Here is a 17,812-nt window from a genome sequence, read left to right as displayed (position 1 = left end):
GCACAGAAGATGAATTGTACTAGTACGAAGCATCCCATCCAGTTATCTAAACAAACTAATATAGTTCCCAACCACCACCCATTTATTAAGTCTACTGTGACCATCATACTCTAAACAAGTCTTTACATGAAGCAATGTATGCATCCTCATAAAATAATGCCAAGTTGTTAAATGACCTATTCATAACTAAAAATAGTTATTAGAAATTTGAAGTAAAATTTATCTAATTTTTATTTCTTTATAATTATTTAACACATTCTTATTTAACTTAAGTTTATCAAAATGTATAAATTTTTACTGATATAAATACGTATTAAAGTGTAACATGCCAAAGTTGGTAAAGTTTAATAACGATAATTGCAAAATTCTTCTGCAAAAATCCACTTCCCAATACAAAACATTACAGTTTAGAATGGAGTTGCAATGAAAAACTTTAAATTACTTTCATTTCAACAGAACACCCAAAACTCTGAATAAAATAACTTGGTTCTTTTGTCATATTGAAATGAATATATGCCCCTAATACAACAATTATATAAACTGCCTGTTGACAGCATTTAAACAAGCTAGTGAAATCTAAAATTTAAGAAGTCTGAACTGTTTCTTTCAGACCTAATTACTGCAAAACTGATGCCTAGTATTTCTGTTTCTTAATTTACATAAGGCATAAAAGTCCAAGGATGTCCATGATTTAAATGTATGATATAATGGGTGTGATACATTTTTCTGTATTAACCTTTAATTAATATAAATAATTTGAATATCAAAGACAATATACAAGTAGATAAAACTGGGAACTTTTTATCCATGCTAATGAAGTAAACAAATACATATATATAAACACAGTACAATATTTTACAAAAATGTTAAATATTATTAGAACATTTTTTGACTACTGTTCCAATACAACAGAAACAAAAGGTATATAAGCTGGACATGGTCAGCACAAAGCTACATATGTAGAAATTAATCACTTATGTACTTGTGTCTGCATAAAAGTCTTACAAACAAAAGAGTTATAATTTTAGTAACAAAAATTATAATTGAATGAATGAATAGAAAATGTGAAAATGATAAAATAAATAAATTTGACTTTTGGAGAGAAATAACATTAAAAAAAAACTATGATTGTATTTCCTTGGCAATATTTACAGCAAAAACTATTTTTCAAGCCTGCTAGTTACTGACAAACTACAAGGATGTTTGCTCGAAATCTTGTCAATGAAAGAAAACCACTATTAAAGTTGTCTATTGAGAAACGTGTTCCAATATTGTTAAAAATACAGTTTAAGAAATTTCTTACACAATAATTTGACAAACAAATTTTGTTTTCACTAAATTTTTAACAAACAATTTATAAATCTTTGGCTAGGCAAAACACAATTACAGTTTCAAGTTTTCAAAAGTGTAACTCTAACCTACACTTTAAATATCTTAACATGTTTTGACCCCAAAAAGAGTAAAATTAATTTCAAAATACAAAGCTATGTAAATAAGCCATTTTATGGAAAACTTGTAACCTTTTCTGGCCAGAATCTCAGTGGTCGAGGAAACCCCACAAGAAAGACTGGCACTGTGAAGAGAGGTACTATAGGAGCTGCAAGAAAGGAAGCAGTAAGGGAAATGCTCAGCACTACTGGTAGGAGCAGAATTTCCAGACCTGTCAGGAGAACATTTTGAAACTAATAAACACCAACAGGAATATATATTACAAAATAAATTTAACCCAAAATAACTACTTAACCATAAAGGTTGCTAAACTGATAGAACAAAAATGGGAACATTTTTCTCCTAAATCAAGAATTAACTATGGAAGATACTTAAGCAAAATCAAATTTTGAAAAGATAAAACCCTATCAAGGAAAAAATAACGCATATTTGGAAAAGTTAAAGTTAAAAACTCTCTCTGCTATTTGTAAGTACAGTATTCACACAAAAATTTTCAGTTTATTGATCTTTGCATATTTCTTTTTTCTTGTTGGTTTGAAAGTGTTCTTAAATAAATTCAGACATTTTGTTACACATTTAGATGCTTTACTACTTTTATGTTACTTTCATATTCAAGCAATAAAAAATTTTTAGCTAGCATACTTGCTTCAAAACTTAAAGCCATACTTCCAATATGCACTTACATCTCTCAATAAATAGCTATTTTTATTCAGCGCTGCCCTTTATGTACAAAACTTTTTGTTATGCATGCCATAAGCCTTTTATCTCCTCTCAGTTGAAATGGTCCGATTCTAATGTATTTCTCATGTAAATCATCATGCACCAACCCTCCATCAACAAGAGTGTAACATATTCTCTTGATACACATAACTCACTCTATTCAATTCTACCAAATTATCACTTTGAGTTTTGGCAGAAAATGGAAGTACCCATTTTCATTGGGAAGGAAAGGTGGGAAATGAGAGAAAAGGTAAGTACCTATCAGTAATACATTTTTAATACAGGAAAATTATTATTTGTGATACAGTACCTTACATGACCTCACATAAACAGCTAGAATCCTATATTCAATAGGTGGAAGGACCAGTGCAAGGGAATGAAATAAGTATCCTTTAAAAGCTTCTGAAGGGCACTCCATAAGATGAGGTAGTCATATTCTAAGATCTCACATTGTAAACTGCACCACTTCTCAATTAGGAATACTCTCTGTCCATCAAAAAAAGATGTCACATATATGGGCACAGAAACAGAAAAGCACATCCAAGTGAGAGAGAATTATGGCTTAATAGTGAACCAAACCATGCAATATTTATGAAACTCAATCCCAGATATTATAAAAGTGAGTAAAGTAAAAATAAAAAATAATGTGCCACTAGGTGTAGAGTGATAAGGCCCAACACACTGTATACAGCAAGTCAACTACATCCAAAAACCTGTGCAGCCAGGAACTGACATCCACACAGGGGGTAGGATTAAGATCATACCATTGGTAAGTCAATTACAAAACAAAATCCAGCTGCTGGGTACCACCATCCATGTGGGGATAGCAAGGAAGATCCTACTACCGGAAAATCAACTACATTCCAAAGTTGTAGGAAATAAGTATCAGACCATCTTCACCTCAAGTTCATGAGACTAAAGTAAATGTAGTACCCCCAAATCATAAATGGGACAGATTTTAATATGATAAATTAATAGATTGATCTTGGAGCCAAACATCCATTATCACAAAGATGTCTGCATAATAGAGAACCATTACCAAGTACTTCTGCTGTGACCCACAACACTGATGAAGTATAAATGAAGGAGGGATATAGACATACATCTATAATACATGTGTGAGGACTCATGTTGATTGTTTCTTCTCTAAATCAAAATCACAGACATTGGGTACTGGCAACTAAATGGGAGTTAGGATGAAAAATCCCATTTAAAAGGATGTACTGCAATTTTAACAGCTCGTTACCATTTGTTTTTGTTTCGCATTAGAGAATATCATGTCATCTATACCAGCCAAACACCACTGCCCTACTTTCAACTGAATAGTTTTATAATCATTTCTATATGTTGTTTGTATTTCATTAACCCATTCAAGAAGATGTCTTCATGGTCCACCGTGTCCCAGTAGTTTTGAACTGGAAAAGTGTAAGAACTTTTAAATTCCACTAGAGGAAAATACCTCTCATCATGTGTGATAAATAACTAAAGTTGTATGATTTTAAAAAGTGATAAGGACACATTTACATGAGCAATTAATAATATATTTAAAACAAAACTTATGGGCATTATCATGCACAAGCATGACCGCAATCTCAAATGCAAAGTGCTTATTGTTCTCTTCAATTAACAAAAATTCTACCCATCCTTAAAATGTAATTAGAAAATACTATATCAACGCTTCTGCTTATACAATAAATTTTCTTTCAAGTATGAAACTTCAATTAAAAAACATTATTTTCCCAAGAGATGTTTAATATTTTCAATATAACAATCCTCATATAAGAGTTAAAAAGCAGGATTGAAGAATCCTAAGATCTAACCACATTTCTATTCATAATTTAGAACTATTAACTAAAGGAAATGCACTCAATCGACAGTTACCACCACAAATACATCTTTTCTAAACAGAAAAGCATTGCCACACTTACAATGTCTCCACAGCTAAAAGTGTAGTGCATATTAAGAAGCATGTTACAACTCAAATCTTTCACCTCATATGCTACAGCCTAGCAATCTGATCATTAGGCCAGGCTTGCACAAATATTTCAGATATTTATATGAAAAGATTTCAAACTTTTTTTTATTATTATGAAAATACAAATCATATAATAAAAATATCTACTGAAATTTTATCATACAGTTGTAGTTTGGTTAACTGTAACTTACACAGAAGAAGCCAGCCGTATTTTAATCGCTGTTTAGGTTGACTAACAGAGGTCACCATTAGAACAAGAACAAGGTACATCTGATGCCAGAATCTATACAGTCTATCTCGTACCATCCCAGCTAACAAAAAAACTATTAGTATAGGTATGTTGGATGGCATGGAAGGCCTCAAACTCTGGTAAACAAGATGTACAATGGTAAGTTCAAAAAGACCATTCTCTGTGTGTTGCCATATCTGTAAATATAAGTAGCAGATATAAAAAATACATCTGGTAAGGTAGAATACTATAATATCTTTTGGTAGTCTTACTGTATGCCAAAAAAATGAAACTAAATAATATAGTTAATATCTGCCTTACCTGGAAACGTATTTGAGTTATTCACCTTTTTGCAAAAGCATAGTTTATTACTTCATGTCACTGCTGAGAAGATTAAGCCAGCCACAAGTACTCAATAAAATTCACTCCCCTTAATGTATTAACATGAATAGTATCACCTTATAATGCACTTTATCATTAGACTATGACCTTCTACCAAAAGTAGGATGACACATGTAAACTTTGCAAGCATTAGAACTAAAAAAAAAGATTCATTATTTACTAAGCAAAATAAACACATACCAGAAATGGAGACAGATGAGAAATTCTGCAGAAAGGTCAGTGTCTGTATGAATTATATATATTGTTGGGAAAGGAAAGTGTTAATTTTTAAAAAATTGTGCTCATCTCTCCAAAGAAAAAATTAAAATCTCATATTTATTAGATTGTGAAAAGACCAGGTGAGAGTGCATTTTAAAAAATATTTTAAATGGTGCTAAAGTGTTGCATACATTCACAGAATATAAGATTGCTCAGCAGCCACCATTTATTTGGCAGTTAACCGAGTATGAGTGTGTACCGTGGCTTGGGCAATAAGTCAGTCTGTACAATACGAAAGAAATAATTAAGTGAAAAATATAACAGAAGAAGCAGGTACAGGGAGGAAGTAACCCAGACCTACACCTGACAATGAACACAAGACTCATTCAGCCATTTTAACCAACAGGAATAGTTTGATTTGGAGTGTAGTGAGGTGGCCTCTACTACACTTTTGTATAACACCCCAATGCTACTTCTAATTGATGACTGCATACACTTGAGTCTCATATCTCTCAAGGGAAACTCTCTGTGTTGACATTCTCTACAGCTTGGAACTAGGAAAGCAACAGTTCTCCCATTACCATAGAGGACAACACTAGAGAAGTGAATGGAATAATGTGTAATTTTCTGTCATTAGCTTACAGTCTAACACTGACAGACTGTACAATGTGTTATCATGAACAAAAAGAGTAGGTGTTAACTGTATGTGAGAGCAAGCTCAAAACTGATGCTGTCTTTTTCTTCTTTTTTTATTTTGAAGTGTGATAAGGAAGGTAAAATATATAAACTTATAAACACACACATACATATATATTGATAAAACATTCTTGCAGGAATTACTATCTCAGCAGCAAATAATAAGGGTTTAACACTGTTGTTCCCCACTCAACACAGAATTCAGGAGAAGCAATTCTTGATGACGAAAAACCCACTTGAAATAAAAATGTACCTCAGAATTCAGGAGAGAAGTAGTTCTCTGTAAGGAAATATTGACCATGTGGCAGTAAAGACACAAAGTCTGAGTGAAAAGGCTGTGAAACCTATAAAAAGAAAAAATTAAAAATTCACCTTCTGAGAGTCTGTCAAAATTAGAGAATGGCAAATGGATGAAGATGAAACCAATATTTGGAGTGGATAATCCAAATGAAGAAAGACAAAACCACCAGGTGGTGTAATTATTGTCATAAAGATTTCATCCATGGAACATTAACCCTGTAACACTGGTACTATTTTTAAACACCTTCTGCTCATGTTACCAAGTTATACTCAAAATTAAATCACTTTAATATGAATTTATTTAAGGGAATTACTATTAAAACTTATATAATACAAAAGTTTAAGTTATAACAATCAAGGTATATTCCTTTAATTTGAAAGGTAACATTTAAAACAGCAATTAAAACTGCAGTTTTTGTTGTCATGTAATCTGCTCATGATCACAAGTCTTAATCTTTAAGCTGTTATACATGATACTGTGAGAAAATAATGTAGACTGTCAACATTAAAAGTCAAATTACAGTTCCATCTGTCTTTCATTACCATTTGGAAAATTTCCAAGAATTTCTCAATGGGGGTTTAACACTTCAATATTTCTATGCTTAAGGTCAGTCACACCACTTGCAAAGTCAAAGCTGTGTTGCTAAGTGACAGTTTAAACTTTAAAATTGAATGGCAATTCTTATAACCAACAGAAAGAGTAAATTTCACACTATTCAGTTCTGGCCTGACAAAACCAGAATATGGATTTGTAGCATTAGATAGGAAAGAAGCTTCGTCCAATACTCTCGAGGAGTGGTGCCTAGTAAGTGTTTCTCGCCTTGTATGTATTAGTTTGCTAAATAGATAGCATTTAGGTTTTACATTTATATTTTAATTAGTTATGTATTATTTGTGTTTAAAAATGCATATCAGAAAGTTTTATGATTATATACCTTCAATCTGACATAGTTTGACTTGTGGAAATGTTTTGGCAAGATGGTGTCATTCACATGTGTGAAGTGAAAAAAAATTATGGATGACCTGTGCTCTATAATAATTATAGAACACTGTGGGGACAGGTTGGCATACCTTCATCATGAATAAAAGACATAGAACTGGAAAGGAAAATTTAAAATAAACTACAAGTGAAAAGATAAAAGTGTGAAATTGTGCTCATCAGAAAATGAAGATTCAAAAGTATTCTACAAAAATTAAAAAAGTTTGTACATATTTCCGTTTCTTAAATTTAAACACTTCATTGCAATGCATGTTGATGATAATATCTAGAGTTAATGATTAATTGAGGAAATAAAAAATAAAATATTAACATTTACTTTAAAAAACATTTGATATTCATTTAGAAAATTCTAAAGATTATACAAATGAAAACTGTAGTAAGAAAGTTTTTTTATACTCAAAATTAAAATCATATTGCATGTAAACTATTCAGAGTCTGAGTGCAAATAACTGTATAAAAATAATGAATGTTTTATTACAAATAGTAGATAGAATTAAATATCTTATTTTTCTAAAACAACATAAATCTTAGGATTATGCAAGTCAATTTAAAAGTATTTCATCAATTGGTTTCATTTTTACAAAGAACATTCAGAAGAGTTATGTACCTACTTACACTGTAAGTAGATCATGGGGTTAATGGCTAGAGGCATAAGAAGCAGTACAACAACAAACTTGATGAAAGGAGAATGAAAAGGTTGAAAGTGTCTTCACCCATAGAATAATAAACTAGCCAGATGAGGTATAATAACCAACTGGTCAAAATGAAAGAAGATGACTTGGAAATCCTAATCACCCTCTCAAGCAGCCCATGTTTTGAGGAGGAAAAAGCAGTCCAAAAATAATATTAAACTTTATCTTTGATAAATAAGCAGAAGATGTAAAAGGTAAAAATGTCAGAGTGACAGCTCCCACAAGAGAGGAGAAGAAGAAAATATAGTTTCATGTAAAAACATGCATCAATGATTCAAACAGAGAATAGGAAAGTCCAAAAAACTAAACAAATTTCAGCATACAAGAACTGGATGAAGAAGACAACTGACTAAAAACGATCAAATGAGATCCATAAAAACTGAAAAAAAAACAACAAAAAAACAGGCATATATAAAGAGAAAGAGATTGGGCCAATCCAGAACCAGATCATTTACTGCCAGAGCTGCAGAGTGTTGGACTTAAGATCAAAAGTTCAAGTTAGGTGTTGAGAGGAGTTTGAAAGTGTTGGATATACAAGACTGTTTAACTTAACAGTTGTTATTTAGTTCGTTTAGTAATTTAATATTTAATGAATATTTAATTTTCATAGCAAGAGTGTTAGAAGTTAATTATTTTAATAGTAATAGTTATGACAAATTTTGTTACACAACTTAGTAAGAGTACAATGTTGTGTGTGGGGAAGGGTTCAATTGTTGAGATATTCTTGATATCATCTTTCACAAACCTTTAAGTTTTTCTCACAATGTGAATAGTTACATCACAGTGTCTTGTAGTTTGTAAAAAGTTCAAGGCCTCAGTTGAGCAATACATACAAACACGCACATAGACAACCAAGCAAGCACAAGTCAAGATAGCAGAGGAAAATATGAGGTTAGCATGCATATGAGTGATTAGTCTTAACACGTAATTTTTGTGATGTTTTACAGCTATATCATAGAAACAGAAAATAATATTTCTTGTCAACTGGGTCCTACAGTAACTGAACTAACCTGTATGAACTTTTGAGGAAAAAGTTATCTGAAGCTATGGATACAGCTGTGGTAATGAACAAAAGTTAACTGAAGTAAGAAAGAGTTAATTTTGTGAAAATGAAGTCAAACTGCATGAATGTTAGTTTAACCATAATGGGAAATATCTAAAGTGAGTTCCACAATTTAACAGAGATGAGGAGAATAACTGGTCTTGTCAAAAAGTGTTCTAAAATAATTGAACCCACCTGTCTGGACTTTTGATGAAAAGAAGAAAATTATCTAAAGTTCTAGATAAAACTGTGGTAACCCATAAGTTAAGGTAGATTAATCTATCACAGACTACACAGTAAGAAACAGAATAGAGAAAAATAATTTGTCTTATCAGTTGAAAACAACAGAGGATAAAGAGGTTACTATGGGAAGCATTCACTCTAAGCAAGACAGTTTCATGTCAGAGTCTAAGCTACTTAAACACAATCAGAAAACCAAATGTGGCAGTTATGGACCCAAAAGAGAAAGTTTCCTGTAAGATAAAACAGAGAGCAAGTTCCTCTCAACTGGTAGATAAAAAAAAATCAAACAAAAGAGGAGGTGTACAAATGGATCATGATAACAAGACTAGACATATGAGCCAGAAGACGATAGTAAGCTTATTGAGCAACCAATAACTTGAAAATGGTGATATACAGAGACCTGCAAGGAAAACAAAGTAAATATCTCCCTGTTGGTGGATAACAAAAAAAAACCAGAGGTGTACAAATAAATCATGGTAATAAGATCAAACAGTTGATTCAGAAGATAAAGACAAGCTTATTGAGTAGCCAACGTCTTGAAGACAGTGTTATACAAAGACCACTCCAAAATGTAGAACGTGTAAAGAATTGCATCCTTTCTAAATGAAGGTATCAGCCAGGATTTGTCTGGTTGTTTTCAAACACACACGCAGCTACACAGTGTGCCACCTGTGTTGTCTCCATTAAGAGAATGAAAAAACACAAATGTTTGAGCATTATATGCCCTCAAACTTACCACTAAATGGTTCCAAACAGATGTTCATCTAGGTAATGTGGCAGAACAGGATATCCAAGGTTGTATAGAATTGAATGAGTCACCACAACAAAAGAAGTACAAAGAATGAAAAAAACACACAAGAGAGGAAAATATAGGTCTCTTGATATATTACATGGATCAGCCAGGATCCACTGAAAGGGATACATATTAGCACATTCAAGAGGAATAAAGAACTCAAGAGAAGATAAGAGTTTTCTAAACAGACAAATCTTCTAACGTTGGGAAATAAAGAGATACAAAAGTCTTGATATCAGAAGCTCCATGCCTCAAAGACATAACAGAGAAGGCTGAAACTGCCCCATATACAAACTCAGAAAAACATCTCAGTGAATGAGAAACTGGATGTGGGTCAAAACTGTGTTGGAAAGCTGAAACAACTACCTCAATAAGATAACTTTACAAGACGAAGCCAAGCCACAACTCTGGATGCTACAATGGATTTGGAAAGTAAAAGCCGAATGTCCAAAGAGTAATGAAAAAGAAGGCCTACAGAATGTAACTTCTAAAAAAACCCATCAGGCCTAACTGAAAACATACAAACTCCATAACTAACCCAAAGAGAAGGGCTGTGAACAGAACAAAATGATTTCTGTGAATGAAACGAAGATAGCAAAAAACAGGCACACAAACTTGTATGTGGAGAAAACATCAAAGACATCTAAAGAAGGTATCTATCACATAAATTTGACAAGTTTCTTAAATGAACTAATTTAATTAATTTTACAGTTTAGACACTTGATTAACATAGTGTCTTTGCTACACAGATGGCTTTCGTTGGTTTTTTGTAATACTCTAGAAACTGGCATTCATGACTTCTACATTTCAACCATACATGACATTTTCATACATATTTCAAAAGAGCTCAAATACTGAAAGAAATCATAAATTTACCAATATAGTCAATAATAGTGGTATTGCCCTTCATTACAAACAATTTTTTTGTAAAGTTATGATGAATCATTAGTGTTCTAGCTGAGTTCCTACTGCATCAAAGGTCAGAGATGAGTCCAGAAACAAGGTGCCTAGAAAACCCATGATAGCTCACCTTCAGAGTAGGATGGGAACACTGACAACAAAAAGAGGACTAGGACCAAGAAAGGGTTGACCCCAGTAGATTGTACAGGATGAGAAACTGGTGAGGCTCCCTTGTTCAAAAAACCAAGAAACCAAAGTAAACAGAGAAGTCTGCTGATGAGCAGATTTTAAGAAAAAGTAAATATCCCATGTAATCTCATCACAAAGAATGGTACAATAAAAAGGTCCCTGAGAAGACTGAAGAACAAAAATATCAGAGAATAAGGCACCTCAACAAGTATATCCCAGAAACAAAGTTAATTGAGACACAAGGGAAGAAAAAATCAAGAACAAGATGGAATATAGGTATGTACAAGTTTTCCCAATAATCCCAAAAGAGTTATGATGTAAAGCCTTTAAAGAAAGATGAAGTATAGACAGATAGGAAAAAAACTGAGTAAAAGATAAAGAAAATCTATGATTCTGCAAAACCAACTGACACATAATTATGTACTCCAAGCACATGAAGGTCAAAGATGGAATTACCTGATCTTCATTGGGAGGGAAAATCAAAAGTAAAACTAGGTGTAGAAACGTTTGTCAAAATCCACTAAAGATGAAGCAGGCTTAGTTAAAGTAACAGTGACAGAAGAAGGTTGGAATTCCTGGACCTGAGACAAGAATGGAAGAAAACACCTAGCATATAATGGAAGTAACATCACTAACCATCAGAGTGCCTTCACTCACTATCACAGTATTGAATGACCTTTGTTGAGAAGTGTCATGACTTTGGAATAGAGTAAAACATGGAAACATGAACTCTTAATCCAGAAAACCTATGAAATCACCTATGTTTTCTTTGAATAAACAACAGCTTGATATGTCTACAGTAAATGTGTCATAGATATAATGACAAAATTGTATAGCACTTAATGAAATCCATAAGGTTTGTTACAACACTAATCATAATGTCAAAACACATCATTAAAGATACTGAAATATGCATCTCAAAATACAAGTTTGATTAAATGGAAAAGTCAGATTGAAGTTAATTTAAATCAAAGTTCTAACTGAAATGTTTCAAAGTTAATATATAATTCATTCTCATATTAAAGAAACCAAAGCAGAAAAGAACATATTATTAGTAATAATAAAAATTTAAAATTATTTAATTAAAAAAAAAAACAGGACTTAAAACAGCCAGTGTCAATGAAGAGAACAAGCTTCACTTGTAATGCTAGTGTTGATGGTAGATGTACCACCCTCCTGTTTGTGGAAAACCATAGTCTGATGATGATTACATCATAGGCTGGCACACTTTACATTAATACATGTAAGAATGGAAGTTCAAATGAAAGTTATAGACATGTGCAAAAATCCTCTCAGTGGTACTGTGATGTAATAACTTCTTGTTCTGTAAAGAATGGTGAATACCATATCTAAATAGCACACACTTTTATAAATTACTTACTTATATACAACAATAACTATAATATTATTTTCATGGATAAATCTCAGACTATACAAAATGAATTCTAATATCTAAAATAGTTCTCCACTTTGTACACTCAAGTCTGACTAAAAACTATAAATACACTTAAAAGAATAATCCAAAATCAAGCACTGTGTAACTGATGAAACTAAAACAGTTAACTACTATATTCTTAAGTACAAGATGTAAATTCATTTGGATAGATTACAGCTTCAAAAGCAAAATCACCTGTATGTTAAAACATATTGCAGTTTAACACAATATCCGAAATGTTTTTACAGTAAAGGCTATTTATATATAATATGAATAAATTCTGAAATTAACTCCAAATTCACCTTTACAGCAAGCAGAAAATATCAAGTAAGCAACTTACTACTCGGAAGGCACGAACAACTGCAAAAGAAAACACAAGTTTTTCAGATCTGTTGATCCAGTTTTGGTAACCCAAGACTGACAAATAGAAAACCATAAGAAGTGGAACACCTGATGAAACATCAAACATGTTGTTTCACAGTCAGATTCATTGTATTCTATAATATTTTATCAGTAAAAATAAAATTATACTTAATCACACATTCACTATCCTTAATATGTAACTTTCTTAAGGTTCTTTTATTTGATATTGCTTTTTTGGAATTTTAACAGATATTTCCTGCCATTTTACTATGTGCTGGGACAATGTTTCACAGTCCACATTAAGCCCTTTTTCAAATCTGTAGGTGCAAGACAGAATGAGAAAGATAATCTATGATCAACATAAACCACAGAAAAAGCACTAACTGAGACAAGTTCTAAATGCTGATTTTTTTACAAAAAAAAGGATCAAACAGCACTATTCTTATTACTATCTAGTGAAATCCCAGAGACCTCTTTGTGGTCTGTAATGAACATGAATTATCCTTTCACACTATGTCTTTCTTCTTACACCATTTTACTTACTCTATATTTATCTGAAGAGTTTTAATTTCCAACACATTGTTTGGGCAAAGTATTCATGATGACTATAATAGAATGAATGGCAACTACTTGTTACAGAAAAATATCAGTGTGTGTGTCAGCTGTTGTAAGTCTTTCATTGTATCATGATGGATTGTGAAGAATGTGTTGTGATTAGTTGTTTATCCCTGGTTCTTACTGATGGAATGGCTGCATGCAGATTTTACCATTGGCAGAAATGCTAACTATTTCAAATGACTGAGCATAATGATTGTAGACAGAGCCCTTTCACAGTTTTAGTCCTTTTAGATTTGCCAGAAACAAGACAATCTGGTTAACAAGGCCTCTTTTTTTCCATCTTGTGAACGATTGCATTGGTGTTTCTATGCCACTTAGAAAATGAGAAATACCCATCTACGTGAGCGCTGATTGGCTAACAAGCACTGATGACGAAACTATGGATTCCCCCACGTACCCAGTATGGAGAAGCACCGCACTCAAACTACTGGTAGATGTTGGAGATACAAATATTTTTTATTATTTCAAGCACAAACATGATTATCGCAAGTAGCCATTTGGACTATGTCTTTTATTTATTATCAAAATTTATTTGTATCTCACTAAAAATTTTCTTTTCACCTCTTTCAACCCCTGGGGGAACAATTTATCACTTTATTATATAAGCCTATATAAAATATAATAATTTTGGAGCTGCAACAAGTTGTAATATTTGTCTGTATGAGCGTATAGTCGTAATGTATACACCAAAATCATAATGGTTGGCATCTCTGCATTGGTAACCATAGGTGTTTTTTTCCATAAGCAGTTGCCACTCATTCCAGTGTACTAATCAGTTTGTAAGGTACTCTGAGAATTAATAAAATCACAAAAGTAGAAGTAAAATCTCATAAGAAACAAAACCTTGACAGTTACGTTCTTGATAAATGATAGTTTCTTAGGAAATATTAACATAACTTTGAGATGGCCAAATAACATATAAACAAAAAAAAGCAACAAGTATGTTGTTAAGAGACCAGTGCTCATTAAAACTCTAAATAAATTTAAGTTTGGAAATTTTCTTTTATTTGTAAATTTCTCTAAACAAGTGTTACAGAGCACCATAACATCAATTCTACACAATTATTCAAACAGCTAGAATTTTTTTTTTAATTGTAAAATTTGAAATGCAAGTGTGCACTCATCATCTGAAAGGTGCACACTAATCTGAGAAAGATTAATTTTTATCACAACCTTCATAATTCAATCTTCCTTTTAAACAACCTATTCTTACTAATATCTATGCTTTAAAGTTCATTTTCTACAAATTTCTTAATCACACAGCTAACAGTTACATAATGAGTACTACCCCTTTATCGAAATACCACTCTAAGTTTTAAAATTATTGCATATACTTATGACTGAAGTCCATCTGCGATACTTTTATAGATAAATAACAAGAAAGTCTAAATAAATGAAAATTCTATTTCAGTTAAAGTGTACAAAAACTTTTAATAAGTAAACACTTTGTTAAAATTACTTCTGTCACACACACACAACTTACAAAGTTTCAAGAGTAACGATCGCAAGATCCGAAAACCCACAAGTTTCTTTTTCTTCTTTTGAAACTTTTCCAAGTCATTTATGTCTGCTGGAAATAGTTTATTTCTAAATACTCCTCCAAAGGTATATATAGATTGTGAGTTACTTAAAATCTTTTGTAAGATGAACAGAACCAAAAACACATATCCCATATGTTTCCAGATTTTACTGATGATACTTTCACAGATATTTATAATATGAGGACAGACTGCAATTAGAGCTAAAGCAACCAATAAGCACAAATGTGCTACATCAGTAAGTAACTTCCACTTTCTTAAACTGTTTTCATTTCTCACTGGAGATGAGCATAATAATCCCATCTGATCCTGACATTTCTTTGGAAGGTTATGTTTCACCCAAACAACCAGAGATCCTATACAGAAGAAGAAGATACTGTAGTGTACATAGTTTTCAGATGGCAAGCATACATAATACATAAATTACAACAGATATTACTTAAAAACATCAGCTGTTTCCTAATGCACAATTTTTAATTACATGATAGTTTTCCTTCAGAATATTTTTTCTATATCTGTAGGTATACCTTTAATGTATTATCAAGTGCTAGTTACATAACAAAAACAAATATCACAACAAAGTTAATGGTTTTCATTTTTACTTTTCACAATTTATACTCTTTTAACACAAAATATTTCCCTCAACCAGAGGCAATGTGGTATTTTTGGGTGACAGCACAAAGAACAAGAAGTTCTAGTAATTATCTCTTGAAGGCATACACAGTTGTAAAGTATGAAAAATGCTAATCCTTATATATACATATATATAGAATCCATAAGATAACTTTATCATGAGTTATAAGTGGTCACAACATCACAGGGTTTCAGTGTCCATACATGTAACCTCATCAGAAAAAGTTACACACACACACACACACACACAAATTCTCTTTTTTGATTCTCAAACCACATCATGGAACTTTTTCCTTATCCATTTAAAATTAAAGACTTTGTTATTGATTTTATAATATGTCAGAAAGCTACTACAAGCCATTTCACAGAATTTTTTGGACTTGATAGATGGCTTTGCCTCAACAAAAGCTGTCCAAAAGTATATTACAATCACATCCACGGAAGCAGCACACATTGAAAATCAAATATTTTGGAAACTTAAGCATGCAGGTAATCAAGGAAATATTGATATGCCAAAGAATAAGAAAGTTCCAGCTATGGTCAGTGGTGGCCAGAGCTATCTGCTGAAGATCTATTAGGCTTTATACTAAAAAATAGATGCAATGACAGTTAGGGAAGAAGAATGTTCACACAGCAGACTCATCAGTTACACAAATATTACATCTAGTGATGATGTGCTCAGTTAATTTTTGTCTGATTTGAAAACTGTAAATGTAAACATCATATCTCATTGTATGCTACATCTTGTACAAGTTCCACTAAATTGGATAATTTCAGCTTTTTTATGTTGATCTCTGCCACTGAGGTGCTTCTGGTTTAGGAAGGAGCCTATATTAATTATATCTTTAATGATAAAAAAAGAAACTGTAAAACTTTAGATGAGTAATGTATAGAAGGATCATGTTCATAAGCTGAAAATTATTGTCAACCACCAATTTTCTCAGTGTAGGCAGAAAGGTCTATTTTTGCTTTCAAGTACACTATTTATAAACTACTTTATAAAGCCAGCAATTTCACAATACCTATGTATAAAGCTTAATTTTTTAGAGAATACATGATCACATTTCTTAAATACTTCAGTTTATATCACAAGAATAACAACATTTTCATGCATTTATTATATATAACATCTTTATGCAGTTAATCTTTTTTTAAAAAATATATATAATTAAACAACTAAATAGAAGCCATAAAATGACAAGAAATATTCATCGTTTCAAAAGAATGCTAACCTAGCCATTGAATATGTGTACATCTTGCTAACTTATATTTTGTTTTTATACTATTACATTATTCCAACCACTACAGTGAAGCTACAGATGGTATGGTTATAAAATTTTAAAGGGGAAATGACAAAGTACTATAACTCAAACAAGTGTTTAAAACACACTAAACTGTATGTCTTGAGGATGTTCATGATGTAGTTGAATGTTTTATAAGTTTGGAATTCTGTTTTCAAGACTAAAGGACTGGAGCTCAAAATTACTAATAATTATTAGTGTCACTTTAAATGACCCTATAACAATATTTCACAATATTCAAACTAACAGTAATATCAACATTACATAGTCAAAGAAATAACTCTCTACTTAAAACAAAAGTTATTTGATAGAATTAAATAAGTTTTAACAACCTAGAAAAGGTTTTAGAAGAAATATTTCATTCATTTACTTTCAAATATGAAGTCATAAATCAGAGATATCAGTCCAACAATTACCTTCCTCACTAAATACAAAATTTCTACTTCTATGGCATTTCAATTTAATTTATATATATTATATATATAGTTTTCTAAAGCAATCTCCAAAAGCAAATGTTATTAAATATTCTTTATCTGTAACACTAACCAAGGTCTGTGCTCAAGAGAAATCCAAATGATGAGGCGAACAAAACAATAGCTTCCCAGCTTTTGAGAAAGTAGACAATGATAACCTCTATAATGCTCAATATCAGAATGGCCAATAAGCTGTAAGAGTAAATGTACAGTATAATGCACAAAGGATATTACAAAAACTAAATAACTTATGACTAAAAAATAAATTTAGTACTTCTCATTAGTTAACATACTTCAAACAAAATTATAAAACTTTTGTATTTGTCTGCAAACAGTTCTTTTGGTAGAATATATGACTGACCAGGTTATCATCTGAATTGTGCATAATTTGACCACACGTACTAGTTTTTATTCCTTAAGACAACATTAAATTTTTTCTTTATTTTGTATACAAAGAATATTTAGATGGTAATCTTATTATTTATAATCAGCCACAATTTATATATACTAGCTGCTAATTTATGCAAAATAGTCATTCAAATTACACTAATATAAAAGTGTCATAGAACATAATGTTATATATTCAGTCTGTGTATAAATTAACATACACAAGAAGCAGTAAT

General features: G+C 31.5%; 1 protein-coding gene across 6 annotated transcripts in view; it reads right to left on the bottom strand.

Annotated features, from left to right (window-relative positions):
* The window catches only part of LOC143248930 (pecanex-like protein 4), a 77,659-nt gene that overhangs the window by 45,737 nt on the left and 14,110 nt on the right, over positions 1–17,812 (bottom strand). For all 6 annotated transcript variants that reach the window (XM_076497934.1, XM_076497939.1, XM_076497937.1 and 3 more), the window contains exons 5-9: positions 17,263–17,381; positions 14,728–15,138; positions 12,604–12,713; positions 4,336–4,570; positions 1,521–1,660 (exon numbers count right to left, since the gene is read on the bottom strand). In XM_076497934.1, coding sequence (XP_076354049.1) covers positions 1,521–1,660; positions 4,336–4,570; positions 12,604–12,713; positions 14,728–15,138; positions 17,263–17,381 — 1,015 coding nt within the window. The remainder of the gene's footprint in view (positions 1–1,520; positions 1,661–4,335; positions 4,571–12,603; positions 12,714–14,727; positions 15,139–17,262; positions 17,382–17,812) is intronic.

Source organism: Tachypleus tridentatus, chromosome 4, assembly GCF_004210375.1.
Source record: "Tachypleus tridentatus isolate NWPU-2018 chromosome 4, ASM421037v1, whole genome shotgun sequence".
Classification (NCBI taxonomy): Eukaryota; Metazoa; Arthropoda; class Merostomata; order Xiphosura; family Limulidae; genus Tachypleus; species Tachypleus tridentatus.
This window is presented reverse-complemented; position numbering and strand designations above follow the sequence as displayed.